Source organism: Pan troglodytes, chromosome 8 (assembly GCF_028858775.2).
Source record: "Pan troglodytes isolate AG18354 chromosome 8, NHGRI_mPanTro3-v2.0_pri, whole genome shotgun sequence".
NCBI classification, from domain to species: Eukaryota; Metazoa; Chordata; class Mammalia; order Primates; family Hominidae; genus Pan; species Pan troglodytes.
In genome coordinates, this window is record NC_072406.2 from 60,039,820 (window position 1) to 60,054,850 (window position 15,031).

At 53.0% G+C, this 15,031-nt stretch overlaps 1 protein-coding gene across 1 annotated transcript; it reads right to left on the reverse strand.

Annotated features, from left to right (window-relative positions):
- Positions 1-1,080: 1,080 nt before the first annotated feature.
- Positions 1,081-14,455, reverse strand: GDF10 (growth differentiation factor 10). The gene is made up of 3 exons (XM_001135281.8): positions 13,647-14,455; positions 3,942-4,867; positions 1,081-2,062 (listed from the first exon to the last, which is right to left on the reverse strand). Exons 1-3 carry the CDS (start codon positions 13,960-13,962, stop codon positions 1,871-1,873), a joined length of 1,434 nt encoding a protein of 477 aa, XP_001135281.3. The 5' UTR covers positions 13,963-14,455; the 3' UTR covers positions 1,081-1,870.
- Positions 14,456-15,031: the final 576 nt, after the last annotated feature.

Consider the following 15,031-nt stretch of genomic DNA (forward strand, 5'->3'; position numbering starts at 1 on the left):
GGCTAATCATTCTCCAGTTTCAATGGCTTCGCCTCCAGGAGTTGCCACTCTTCGGATGCTACCTAGGCTCCTGGAATCACTGTGGCTGCCTGGGCAGAAGGCCAGGGAACTGGGACTTTACATCGCCCTTCCCAGGGCAGCCAGAAGCCAAGAGGCCCTGAACACCCAGCTCCCTTGCTCGAGGCCACACTGCCCTGAGGAGTAACTAAGCTCCAAAGCTCCCCACAGGATTGCTCCTAGCCTGCTTTTCTGCTTCACCCCACCCTTGCCCATGTCTCCTGAGAGCACTTCCCCATATATCCTTTGCACAGGAATCCTGGTCTCCAGAGCCCAGCCTAAGGCCCAAGACAGACACCAGAGCTGCTTCTCTCCTTGGACATCCCCTCTTAGAAAACCACTATGGCTTTGCAGTTTCCTCTAAGACTTGGGGCCATGTCATCTGTAGGTCCCTGCTGATGGGACTGCTATATATACACCTGTCTCAAATTGGATCCAGATTCTCTTTCAGAAATGCTGGTTAAGCAGCTTCAGGCACTCCATCATAAGGCAATGTAAACGAAGGGCATAAGGGAACAATTTGGGGTGGCTTGGGTGATCCTTCTACACACAAGCAAAAGAGAAGCAGGTGCAGGAGACCACATGGCCCATCCACTTCCTCATGAGTCCTTGGACCTCAGGAGAGACCCCTACTTATGTTGAATCTCTTGCTCCATGAATTACCAGAAGTGAAAGATCTCTGACCAGGCAACCATAGATGTTTTTTTAAACACCCCAGGCACCTGCCAATCAATCCATGTCCCTGAGGCTAGGGGATGAGGAGAAACCCCGAGAGGCCACTGTCCCTGTCTGGAGCCATGTCCATTCTCAACATCAGCCTAGCTTGGGTTTGCAGGAACCAGTAGTAGGGCAGGCCCCTAGAAGGCATGGGAAAGCCTGGGTTTCTGGAGCCTGGGACAGACACCAGAGAGTATGGAGATGGCTTAGGGGACTCCAGCGACCCTAAAAGAGGCTGAGTCCCCAGCAACCACCAGATGGTGTACTTACAGATGGGGAGCCAGTGAGATTTTGAAATGGGTGACATTCAGTTTTTCAAGATACCACTGTACCTTTAATTTATTAGCTTTCCATAAAAACACATAACATACACAATCTACAGTATAGAAAGTATAATTTACAAAAATATAAAATCTTGGTTATTTTTTAGTATTCCCACGTTACTATATGTGTTATTTCAATATGCATGTTTAAACAACCCACACTCAGCATGACTATCTCTGTGGGGAATGGTGTCAATGCCCTCCTTTTTTGTTGTTTTAAAATAAAATATATATATTAAGAAAAAGAAACCAATATTGGTTACATGTGCATACCATATGGATAAAAGCTCTGCAGTGGACTTTGAAAGGAAACACCCATTTACACCACGATTATCCTGTTTTCCAAAATCACTATGTGGCCCAAAGTGTTCTGAACTGAGCATTTAAACAGAGTTCTTTCCGTGTGCAGGGAGCGAGCGCCCTAAGATTTGCATAGTCTTCTTGCTCAGTTATGAGATGATGATCACATCAAGCCAATGTTGTGGATATGTTTTGTTTTCAAGCCTTCAGAACAGTGGGTATGAATGATGGGCCACTTTCAGGCCAGGGCTAATTCCCAGATTCCTTCAGGTACTCAGGCTGGCATTTAAGGGGCTAGTCACTAGCAATGAAAGATCCCCTAATGATGCACTGGCGGACAGCTCTCTCTGGGCCCCAGTGATGTTGCCCATGAGCTGTGCTCTGTGTCTGCAGCTGCACCACAAGTCCTGGTTGCAGAAGGCTCCGAGAAGGCGGCTCTGCTGGGCGTGGCTTCTTTCCACCCTGGAGTGGTCTCACCGGCAGGCACAGGTGTCCACGGACATGTTGGGGTACACCTTCAGAACCACATTCCGACTCTCATCCAGGAAGAGGACCCCAAGGGAGTTCATCTTATCGGGAACACAGCAGGGCTCTGGGATGCCAGGGATGATGCCCACAGCCCTGACAATGCTCTGGATGGTGGCATGGTTGGATGGACGAACGATCTGCAAGGCAGAAAAGGAGTAGGGTTACCTCAGCTCCGCCCTCACCCACCCACGCACCCATGCCGTCCTCACAGTCCCAGGCCATACTGTTCTGCTGTTGTTCCCCGGCTGAGGCCACAGAATAGGCATCCACCTAGAGGAATGGACGAGATCCCAAGGCGGGGCACACGGTTCCTCTAAAATCAGACATACGCTGAGTTCTGGGCTGAGGTCTCCAAGAGCCCCCAGGCCTTCCTGCCCCTTGGCTTCCCTGAGGCATGCTGTGTCCCCAACACGGCAGGGCCACATGGGGGCGCCTGAGTGTCACACATCCCCGCGGAGCACCAGGAAGCAGGCAGAAGCTGCCCAGAGGGAAAACCCAGCGAGATGCCAGCACAGCCCTGATCTCGCAGTCTGAGGAGGACAGGCATGCTTCTCACGAGGTTGTGCTTTTGTCACTGAAGGGAAGGCCTGGCATGTGCGTGGCAGTGTGACAGGCTGGACACTGACATTTCCTAGGGGCTGCTCTCCCTGCATCACCCCCTTTTTTTTGTCAGCTTAGCAATTTTATGGGGTGGGTATTACCTGGACTTTACTGGGAAGACACCGAGGCTTAAAATGACTGAGTAACTTGACCAAGACCCCTAGTTAGAAAGTGACCTGGCTTGGAAAACTGTGCCCACCTCTGACAAGATGAACCAACCGGGTCATCCACTTCAGTGCATCACCAGCCAAACAGAGATTTTTATATGTAGTGCTGTTGAGGAGGAAGCCCTCTTGTGTCGGTGTGGTGGGAGGGGAGCAGGGCAGGGACACCTGCCTTTGCAGCGTTCTGGCTGGTGTCCCGGAAGGTGAGGAGGCAACAAGCCAGGGTGATAAGCTAACCGCATGGCCAATCAGCTGCAAGCCTTCAGGGTTCCGGGCTTGCATCTGCCTGGGTCTTTGCTAGGCACTTTTAGCAGGCCCTCTCTCTATGTCAGGCACCTCCCTCTCTCTTGCACATGCACGGTTTTGAGGAGAAGTTTTGAGGAGAAGCCATTTAATTCCCAAACACGTTACTGCTGCCCCATGTCTGGGTCTGGACTTCCCCAGCTGGCTGATTATTTAAGTTCAAATTGGATTTATGCACTGACTTTCTTTTCTTGGAGGGAAAGGCATGACCTGCCCTGGGCAGAGTAACTAAGCAGGAAGAAACTGTGTGCTGAGTGCCGAGGGCTGACATCACAGGCAGCCAGGCTGCTGCAGAGCAGGCTGCAGGGAGAGGGATGGACTCAGCCACAGCCCAGGCTGGAGTGAAGGTGAGAACTGGAAATCCTTAGGCTGGTGCAACAGACAGAACAGCCCAGTGCTGTGTGTCCTGCAGACCCTGTGCACAGTGAAGGCCTATTCCCTGTGGATTCCTGCCCTGAGCTGCAAGGAGGAGGGAATCTACAGTGGGAGAGCTGCTGAGGCTAGCACTGTGCTAGTCATAGATTGCCACACTCTGGGGTCCAGGCTGGGAACAGAAATGAGAGCCTTGGTCAGGAAGGAGCTTCTGGGACCTGCCCTGTGTACAGGAAGCAACATCTACTCAACCTCTGCAGATAGTTGCTATGTGGGGATGCGTTTCTAAAGACATGGATTCTCCTGCTTTTCAAAAGAATGTTCTCATTTTAAAGTCCCAATTCAACCAAGCCAATACTTCAAAAAACACAGCCAAACTCACACATATGTGGGCGGCAACTACCCTACGGGCTGCCACTTGGTGACCTATGTCTACCTATTTCCTGCCTGGAATAGATAGGAGGTACTGTTATTCCCATTTTGCAGATGGGGAAACAGAAGTCCTGCAGGCTGAGGAACTTGACGGTAGCGGCAGAGCTGAGCCTTAGAATTTGGCAAAAGGCGGAAGAAACCCTACCTTAGGCATGGGGAACTCACATGCTCCCGCGCAGTAGTAGGCATCAAAAGATTTCGGTGAGATTATCCATTCATTCCAGCCGATGTCTGCGAAGTCCACCTTCAGGTACCTCCGGGAGCACACCCTCGGCTCATCCCACTGCTTCCTCCGGGCTTTCTGCATCGTCTTCTCGTCAAAGTCCAGCACCTGCGAGGCGGCCATGAACACCTCCTGGCCCTTCTTCCTGCGGTCTTTGCGCCCTGGCCGGGGTTTCAGCGCCCGGAAGGGGCTGGGCCACAGCTGGTGCTTGTGGAAGTGCTGTGCGTGGGCGCGCGGCGGCCTCTCATCCAGCCCCGGCAGCTCGTTGTCCTGGAGGGGCCCAGTGGCCTGCGCGGCTCGGCGCACGCGGGGGTCCGCTGAGTTGTTGGGGGCTCCGCGGGGCTCGGGGTCTCCGGCAGGGAAGGGGTCGTATCTCTGCAGCGTCACCGCCACGCTGTTGGGCTCCGAGATGGCCAGATCGTTGGCACAGACTAGGATGTAGGGCGCATAGGGGCTGGGCTGGGGCACCCCCGGGTCCCTCTCCTCAGAATCCAGCTGGGCGGAGAGGAGCAGCTCGCCATCCCGGCGGGCCGCCTTGACGATGGGGGAGATGTCCTTGGCCTGCCACAGGCCGCGCGGTGGGGGCGCCAGGGCCATGGCACCGCGGAGTAGCCCCTGTGTGGCCGTGTTCTGTGAGAGGCTGCGGAAGAGCAGGTGCTGGCGTGTGGGCGGGCCCAGGGGCAGCGGGCGGCCTGAAGCGTTCTTGGCCCGCGGCTTGCATAGCACCTCGAGCGCTCGAGGCCACCGAGGCGGCTCTGAGTAGAAGTGGAAAGTGGCCGTAAGGATCATTTCCGAGTCTTGCATGGAAGTCAGGTTGAAGAAATACACGGCCTTCTGGTCGACCACTTCTGTGAGGGAAGGAGAGACCACAGGCTGTGAAGTTCTCGCTCGTGCTCCTGAGGGTCTCCCACCCAGGGCTGGAGGAGCAAACGCCCACCGATCCACACTTTCAGGACCATCCTCCTCCCCCGCTTTGCTTCCCTCCTTTCGTGTAATCCTCACATTAAACTGATGAGGGCGCCCTTTGCAATCCTCAGTGCACAGGTGAGGAATTAAGGTTGAGATCGTAAATATCCCATAGCAAACAACAACAACAAAAAGCAACAGCAAAGAAATAGGGGCAGACAGGGAGGCATTCAGGCCTGCTGGACTCCAAAGCTCCTGTTTGCTCCCCCTGCCCTCTACTGCCTCTGCATGCACAAATGAACAAATGTCACTGACACCTTCATTAAGTGCTCAGGATGGCTTGGGTTGGGTCCAAGCCCTGCATCAAGGCAGCCCCTCCTGTATTTGCACAGCCCTCTATTTATGCAATCAGTTTTTAAATGCAATCATTAAATACACTTCACATTAAACCCAAACATTCTTCCAAAAGAGATGAAATAAATAAACGCTCATGCTTTTTGAGCACCTCCTAAGGGAAACCGGGACCAAAAGTACAGCCATTTAGGCATCTGCTCTTTGTTCTGCCTGAGGACTTTTAAGATTGTTTTAACAAGAAAAGAGCAGTATCAGGATTACACAAGGCAACTTGACTAAATCTCCAAGGTCCAGGTAAAGACCGGGACGTCTCAACCATTACATCTGCAACTTGGTTCAAGAATGCTCCAGCTCCGGCTTCCCTGGGGCTGCCGGCCACTCCTTCCTATTTGCCTGGTGGAAGCAGGCGTTCCCCAGGGCACCCGGGCAGCATAGCCATGTCAGCAGTCCCAGGAAGCTGCCCCAACCTTGGCAGCAGCATGAGTATTGTGTCAGGTTTGAATCGCCTAAACATTATTATATATCAGTGAGCGTTCTCAAATGGCCAAGTCCGCTCTAGGCTTCTGAGGAGTGGGGAGTCTTTCCTGGTGCCTCCCTAGGATGCTGCACACTAACAGGACACCAGAGAGGCCAGGCCGGCTTTCTCCTTTCCACTGCTTCATTTCCTGACAACGAAGTGTCCTTCTCCTGGGGAACGTCTGGAGAGGAGCAGGGCTCCCAAGCCCAGGAAGTGTGTGTGGGGGACACTGGGCTCTCTAGGGGCATGGGTCAGGGCCACACCTCTCTGACCCCTGTACCTACAGCATCTGCAGGGATTTTTTTTTTTTAACAGAAATATTCCACTTTCTCTTCTTTGTTTCTGTTGGGAAGAAGGCATAATTCAACTGGGATTGTTCACATAGTCTTAAGGGACTATGAGTGGGAAGAAACAGAGAAGCATATCTATGGAAGGCCTGATAAATAAATGCCAGTAAAGGCTCAGGTGGCACTGAAGCCATTACCTTATTTAATCCTCACAACAAACCTGCCAGGACAGTGTCACAGCCCCTCAACATGCTCCACACATAAGCAGCAGCCCAGGGTCTCGATGCACATTTGAACCTGGCTTCCCCAAGCATGTGGCCTTGACTGCGTAACAATGACTTCCACATTTTAATCAGCACTCCAGGGGACTCTGGCCATCAGGGAAGTTTGGGAAGTCAGTGGCAGCTGATAGCTCACTCCGGTGGCAGCAGTGGTGTATCTGCAGCATCTGGGGTTGACCTATGGATGGGGTGAAAGTTCACCAATAATGTTGCACCCCCCCATCCCCAAGCTAGAAAATGCCCTAGGAACCAAGCTCCCAGGACTCAGTGGGGCCACGCCCTGAACCTTGCTTTCCCCATCTGCCTCACAGGGACAACAGCCTCCATCTCACACAGAGGATTGTCTGGAAGATCACAGAAACAGCCTAGTGAAGTGCCAGGTACAAAGGAGGTGCCCCCAAATGTGCTTTCTGCCTCTTGAATCTAAAGGACCAAGGCTGGCAGAGCAAGCTCCCCTCCATCAACTGGGGTACCTTGCATTCACTGATCCAAATATCTGAGCTGCAACCCAGCCAACACAGCACATTGTTTTTCTTTGATCCAGTTCAAGTCTCAACTCCTCCATTGTTCTGCTAACAGATTCAGAGTGGGGAGGAACCTTTGAGGTTGTGCAAAAGGGTATAAGTCCTACCTCCATGTGGCTTGAATGCCTCCTGCCAGAGGGAGCTCAGCCCTCACTGGGCAGCCTGCTCTGGGAAGACCCTCCCTGATGGGGACTGCTGGGGACAAGATGGGTCACCCCCAGCCCCAGTGCATGAGAGACCACAGGCTGGTCCTCTCTCTGGATGTTTCTGCATGTACGCAGTGCAGGGGGCTCCAGGCTGTGGCTCAGAGAAGGGACCTCAACCTGAAATCTCTCAGTTTAGCCGAGCCCAAGCCATAACAGAGAAGCATTGAAGAGAACGTCATTATTTCCTCTGATGCGTGCTGGTGCTCTGTGATTCATGTCTTTTCTCTCTTCTTTCTTCTCTGCCTTCCTCCCTCCTCTCTTTTCTTCCCCTTTCCCCTTTTCTATCCACCCTCTTTTCCTTTCTTTCTTCCTCTTCTTCTCTTTGTTTTCCTGATAAAGATTTGCAAAACTCCTACTCCAGGCTAAGTTGGGCTGACCAGGGTCATAACAAAGTTGCCCAGGAGGAGTTCAGCCTAGAGGGGAGACAGACTGGTAATGGCAATGACACCCGTCTTCAGTGTCTCCTCATGTCACAGTTTTAAAGAGCACTGTCCAAGTGAGGCCCCCGGTGTGCTGGGTGCCTTCCATCACAGGTCACCCCCCAAGCTCGGAGCCCTCCATTGCCCCAAATAAAACTCAACCCCTTACCAAGGCCTTACTTGATCTGGCCTGCCTACCTCTGCAACTTTATCTCCTATCCACAGCCCAACCCCACCCCTCTGCCCCCGTCACACTGGCGTTCTTCTCCTTCCAACATGTGGCTTTATTCTCAGGACTGTGCCTCACGCTTCCTTCCACCTTCATGGTTCCCCATCCAGTACCACTCAACCTCTTCAGGTATCTGCTCAAGTGGAACCTCCCACAATGGGTCCCCTGGGCTCCCGTGGCTGGAGAACAGCCTCATCACTCTGTCTGCCCCTGCTTCATTGGCCTTCAGAGCACTTCCTGACATCCTGCTGTATACTGATTTATTGCTCTTATCTTCCTAAAACATAAACCCTAACGGGACAGGGACACTGCCAGTTTTATTCACTACTGCACCGCTAGACCTCACCATAAGGCTTAGGTGACAGTTGGAGCTCAGAGATGCATGTTGAATGAGATTGTCTGTGCAAATCCTGCCCAAGTGGGCACAAGAGAAGTGTGGTCTGTTACTTCAGTTAACACTGGGGGTTCCTGGCATGCTTCCCTAGAGTGCAGTAACCACAGCCTTAAGAAGTCAAGAAATCCTCATTCTTTACAAAGATGCAGCTGATGATGCAAATCCAAATGGAGACAGTGGGCACCCAGGTGTTTAGCCAGACTTCCCCTTGAGCCTCAGTGTTCTCATCTTTAAATTGGAAGAAAATTGTTTATTAATTATGACATTCTGAGCTCCAAGTGTATGTGCTTGGTCCTATGCTGAGTGTTCTGTATGCTTGATTCATCATTTTCACCATGAGGAGAGTAGGGAGCGGTCATTCATTCTGTGGACAAAGAGCTGAAGCTTCAGAGAGGGTGTGCAATTTGCCTAAAGTCACACAGTTGGCAAGGGGTGGAGTCGGGGCTTGTACCCAGCTCTGTCTGACCCCAAGCCCATGCCTTTTGCTCCTCCATGTGTTCTGGATATGCTCATGATCTGCCTAAGAGCTAATGGACAAAGATCACGTGCTGTGAACTGCAGCATGTTTTGCAAACAGAGGTCATTATTTTGATATTTTTGAGTTCTGACTCCCTAAGAAGAGAAAGACTGACTTTATTTAGACAAGCTGATCTCAGTGGCTCTTGGGAATTCTCAGAACTGTGACCAGGTCCACTTTGCTGGGCACTCAGCCTCCTTCCTGAGGGCAGTGGGGATGGTACTGGGGGAAGGGACTTCCTCATCCAAAGGCCTGTCCAGCCCCACTGCTGGTCAACTCTCAGGCCAAGAGCAGCCCCTTAGATGCTCTGCCCTATATAGAAAGATTCCAAGATGGTTTGGAGATCTGTCCCTTCACCCACTGCCCCTCAAACAGCCACTAGGGCAATCAGTGAGAACGCTGGGCTTAGATGCATGCACCAACAGAAGCTGAAGGAAGGGGCGGTGGGCCAGACGGTGCTGCAGAGAACAGGGAACTAACACAGATTTAGTACTTAGTGCCCGTTTCCATGCAGGCTCTAGGGTTGAGGTTCAACTCCTGCTGGCATCCCTTACTAGCTGTGGGGCCTCAGGCAAGTCATGGAACCACTTTGTGCCTCAGTTTCCTCATTCATAAACTGGATAGAGTATTTGCACCTCCAAAAGTTATCGTGAGATCAGCTCTGCAGAGCGCACTAGCAGCACTGTGCCTGGCACCCAGCAAGGGCTCAGAACAGTTATGGCCTCAGGAACTATTGCCACCCTCAGGGCACCACACCCTTGCTCCCTGACCTCCTGCCCAGCGGGAGGCCTCACTTCTCCTCCAGCCCTTCCAGCAGGAGCCTGAGAACTCTTTTGCCTCTCCCATTCCTGCTTTTAATCAATCTCCAGGCCCTGTTTGCTCTGCTTCCTGTTTCTACACAACCATCCTGAACACAGCATCTTTCCACCCTGCGCTCAGGGCTCCAGACTCAACCACAACAGTGGTCCCAGAACTTTGTTCCCTCTTACATCGCACTCATGTCTCAAAAGCAAATTGTCTATTAGAAGTGAAAGGTTAAGATCCTCACTATGTAAAGAACCTTTGCATATCAGTAGGACAAAGGAGGGACTCCCATACAAGGAGGCAGTTTCCACAGGAAGAATTGCAAATAGCCAGCAGGCATGGGGAAAAGTTCAAGATGACCAGTAATGAAAAAAAGTAATTTCAAATGGAAATACCTGCAAGTTTTACCTGCATGCTGAAAATATAATCCATAAAAGATGTATCCACATATATCTCACATATATATCTCTCAAATATATCCATATATCCATATATATCTTACATATAAGGGTAAAACAATGGAGATATAGATAGTGGAGACATAGATAGATAGATAGATAGATATGGCTGGAATGATTCTACCAAAATATCATACTAACAATTCCAGTTATATCTGGCTATGTGATTAGGGATGACTTATGTTCTTTACTGTGATCTTCTATAATTTCCAGGTTTTCCCCAATAAGCATGCATTTATTTATAATTGCTCTCTCTCCTTTATCCCTCTTTTTCCCTGCAGTCTCTCCTCTTCCTCCCTCTCTCTCCCTCTCTCCTTTCTCTCTCTCCCCTCTATTCTTCTCTCTCTCCCTCCTTCCTTCCTTCTGTCCCTTACGCATGCACATTGTATATTGCCCCATTGCCTATGGGGGAACAAATTCATAATACTCATGGCTCTCCATGGCCTGCTTGCAACCTATTTGTCCGTCTCCATCTCCTGCCTTTCTCTCCTTGCGTTATCATTAAAACCAAACTCCTGGCAGTCTCTGAACACAGTGGACAGCTTCACTTCCGCACCTGGCTAAGCCCCACCTGCCCTTCAAAGTGGCTGGGGCCTGGCCTGCTCTGGGAAGGCTTTCCTGGCCCCACCCAGAGGCTCTACCCCTGCCAGGTCAGTGCGCCTTTGGGCTCCCACAGCACCCCTGTCCTCCTTCTTATATGCCACCCCCCCGGCCTGCTGCCCTATTCTGCTGCTTACTTTGATCTGCCCTGCTAGTTTATGAGCTTTTCTGGGCATCTTTGTGTTCCCTGAGCTTACAGCATCTGCTACCAAACCAAGTGCTTAGGGAATACTTGGGGAACTGAAATCAACTTGAATTTTGGCATTTTTGACAGGTGAGTATGTAGTATTATTCTCAATTTAGAGATGAAGAAAGCCAACTCAGTATCACATTGGTAGGTGACAAAGCTTACATTTAAACACACGTCATTCAGTGGGAATTAGGGGTGGTCTAACCTTAACCCTTAGGGTCAGGTTCATAGGCTTTCTCCACCGATGCAGATTTAATAAGGAACGAAATTCACTTCAGGGAGCAATGAGGGAAGGAAGGAAGGGGTGGCTGGTATATCAACAGCAAGAGCTAATACACCATTGACACTTACCTGTGTCAGGAATGGTGTAAGCACTTGACATATCTCAGTTTCCATTAAAAAAAATCCTATAAGGAGGGGAGCATTATTAGCTCCATTTTAGAAGTGAAAAAAACTGAGTCATGGACAAGTTCAGTCCCTTGCCCAGATCGCAGAATTGGGATTTGGACCCCACGAGGCCAGCTCACAGCCAGCACTTGGCAGCTGAGCTGCACTGCCCGGTGGCGGGGGAGGTATAGTTACGTATCGCAGGCTGTGGGGATGGAGGCATTTGTTGTTCAGGAAGAGGTGCTGCCCCACTGAGGCAGCAGAAACCCACCACTGGGGAGCAGGCTGAGACTGGCATGTTCTCGGACCAGAGCTGAAGCCTCCCACATGGGTGGCATCATCCACGAGAGAAGGGTCCCTGCCCAAACTCATACCTCCTCAGACAGGTCACTGGATCAGGAAGCAGGCACATCTGAGGGCAGGCAAGAGGCTTGGCATGAAACACTTAGATGAATCAAGGGAGGAGAGGATCAAGCAACCTGCCTGGGCCCCCACTGTATGCAAAGCACAAAACCTGCTTAGCCCATTTAATCCTCACTTCTTCACTGTACTACAAGGAAACTGATGCTCAGAGAGGTAAACTAACCTGTGCCACTGCACACACCTGGTAGCTGGTACAGCTGGGATTCACACCCAAATGTGCCTCAGGCTTCCAAAGAAGAGGGATTTGTCAGACACTCCAGACTACCAGAATCCTGATTTCCCAGGCTTGTCTGTTTCACCCTACCCCTCCCAGACCCTGGTCATAGCTCTGAGGGAGATGACAGGGTGTGGGGAGTGACAGTGAGAACAGCAATGACCTGGCAGATGGGAGTTGCCAACCCCTGCCACAGTGAACAACCACTGAGTCTCAGTTTCCTTATCTTTAAAGTGGGAGTGCTGGATTTGAGACACTGTCTTCAGGTCCTTTTTGAGATTAATATCCTGAACTCCACTGCTACTTGTACTACCCCCTTTCTGTGAAAACAGAATGACACAAGCAGGCATCTCCATGCCTGGCTGCAGCAAGTAGATGGGCTCAGTGGGCAGGCTCACCCGTGTCGCAGCAGTGACCCTGCTGGCCTTACTTCCTCAACTACAAGGCTTTGAGGATTGAGTTAATAGGGAAGCAAGGTCAAGTTTAAACCCACAAGAATACACAATACTTAGCACAATTATTTGTGCTCCCAGGGGAATCCCATACATCAACACTTAATCTGGCCAGTGCTGGGCTCTGAGCTTGCACATATGACCTCATTTCATCTTCCCTTCAACTGCACAGGGGAGATATTGGCAAGCCTTGCCCATTTTATCGATGAATACACTCAAGTCCACCTAGCTTTAGTGATTTACCCAAGGTCATGTTCATGCCAGATGATTCTTAAATGGTTTAATTTAATAATGTTCCTCAAGAAGTGGACCCCACATGGTGCAAGAAAGTTATGAGTGAGGATGGAGTTAGATACAATTGGCCTGGAGCCCAGGGCCACTGACCTGGTGAGTCTGCTAAGTGGAGGAGGAGGGCATGGGGCCTCTTTGTGGCAGGTGCTCCCCAATCCATGGTTATGAGAGGCCACAGATGTTACCTTGAGTCACACAGCCAGTGACAGATCTGACCCCAGGCTGTCTAGCTCCACAGCTAGGCTTGTTTCCCTCTCCCTCAGGAGGGGAGCCTGTAGACTGCAGATTTTTCTCCTGTTGAATGGCCTCATCTTCTGCAGAGCTGCAGGAGACCCCCACCCACATTTTCTGGAACATTATTCTGCAACCAGGAGTAATCACCATGACAACCAGGGTCTTCTCACCACCCCTGTGGCCCTGGCCGCACCTCCTCTCTACCCAGGGCCTGCAAAGGTGGGCAGGCTGCTGAGGCAGGAGCCTGGAAGTGCTCTCAGAACAGGGCAGCATGGGCCTTTGCAAGTGCCCTCTGCCCAGCTCCATCCAAGGGGCTGAGGAAGTGGAAAGGTGGGACAGAGGCCGGAGATAGGCAGAGTGTTCCCACTGCCTAAGCCCCTGGGCCTTTCCTTAAACCCCTGTGGTCTGAACGCTTCACGCCAGTCCGTGGAAGTCCTCAATCCCGGGCAGCCAAGGCCCTTCTCAGTCCACTCTGCTTCCCTGGACACAGGAACCATAGCTGACACCAGCTAGGGGCTCCTGCTTCCTGACAGGGCCCAGTGCCTGGAACTTCTGTCAGGGCTGCCTATGTTCACTGGCTGTGCCCTTCTCATTTGTAAAATGCCCACATAATTGACCCTATGACAGGGATACTCCCCTGGCCTATGTCCCCTCTTCCACTCTCTGTGCTTACAGCCTTGTGTATGGGGTAGCCTGTGTATGTCCAGCAATGTGGGAGCACCCCAGGGGCAGGACCTCTGTGCCACCCGCTGCCACTCTTGGTGCCCCACTGGAGGTTCAGGGCCTGGCATGGAGAGATCAGTGAATCATTAGTGAAAGAATGAATGAACCACTCACCCGTTGGCTAGAAGAGGAAAAGTAGAGGTGCACGGGTGGGGAGACAGAAAAGTGAGGAAGGTGGAGAATGAGGAGAAGGGGTCCTGGGGCACCCTCTACTTACCCAGCCTGGCCCTGAAGCTGCGGACCGTGTTGCCCCCTCCCGGCCGCGCGCCCTGCCGGCTGTACTTCTCATAGAGCCTATGCATGTGGACAGCGACCATGTCCTGGGCGCTGGGGCCCAACGTGGCGGCCGCGTCCCCAGGGTGCCGCTGGGGATCCCTGTCCCCCTGCAGACCGTCGGCGGCCGCGGGCAGTGCGGACCAGGCGGGGGCCCTGTGGCTGCCGGCCACGTCCCGGAGCAACAGCAGAAACAACGGCAGCAGCAGCAGCAGCTGGGGCCCGGGTCCCGGGCTGGTCCGAGCGGGGACATGAGCCATGGCGTGGTGAGGGCGGCAAAGGGCCGAAGTCCAGGAGGAGGAAGGCGAGCGCTGGCGCACCGGAGGCTGCGGACTGACCTCGCGGCAGTAGGGCGCGCGGGGAGAGCCCGGGCAGCAGGGCGCTGGATATCGGGGTCCGCGCGGGGCGAGGGGCTTAGCGGAGCAGGCACCCGGGCGCGCGGTCCGTGGGTACCGGCGGCCCGAGCCCCCGGCCAGCGGTCACAGCCGTCCGGAGCAGCGCAGAGCCGAACCGAGCCCGAGTCGGCGCGCTGCCTTGGCGGACTCGCGCGGCGAAAGTCTGTAGCCCACTGCGCGCCCGGCCCGGCTGCTTCGAGGGGCGGGGCGGGGCGGCCAGCTGCGACCTCGAGGGGACCCGGCTGCGCGCCCCGGACCTCTGGGGCTGCAGCTGACAGGGTCGTCCCTGGCCCGTCTGCCGTGTGCGTGCGCCCGTGTGTGGCAGCGCGCGCGCGCCGGGGTGTGCGCCCGCGAGTGTGGGGGGCGTGGGCGTGGGCGAGCGCGCTCCCCGCTCCCCCGCCGAGAACCCGAGACCCAGCCCCGCAGCCGGCTCCTGTGTGTCGGCGCCGCAGCCTGCCCTGGCTGCGAGGGGGCTGGGCGGCAGTTGGAGGGGGGCCTGCCTGCTGGGTTGCCCCTGCAATGGCATGCGATGGCTATGTGATTGCAAGATGACAGCTCCCCTGTGAGGACCAGAGAGGGGATATGTGTGCGCCCAGTTGCCTCGGAGTCAGCGTATGTCCAAAATGTGAGAGTGTGGGGAACAGAGATCCTCTCTGGGCTGACTCCGTAAAGAAAAGCCCTCACCCCAAAGCTCATGCCACGCAAGGGAACTGGAACAAGATCGTGATTAAAACTCAAAATTAGCTGATTAACCAGCCCTTTATTTGGCGAGAGTAATTCCAGTTGTTGAAGAAACACATCAAAGGTCCTTATTAATCTTTGGACATGTAGCCTTCAGGATTGCAGGAGTAAGACATGCTTTCAATTTGCCTTTAAAAACATTTCCAAAGCATCAGAGCAGGAGGAGAGAAAGCAGTGGCTTTCCTAAGAAGGA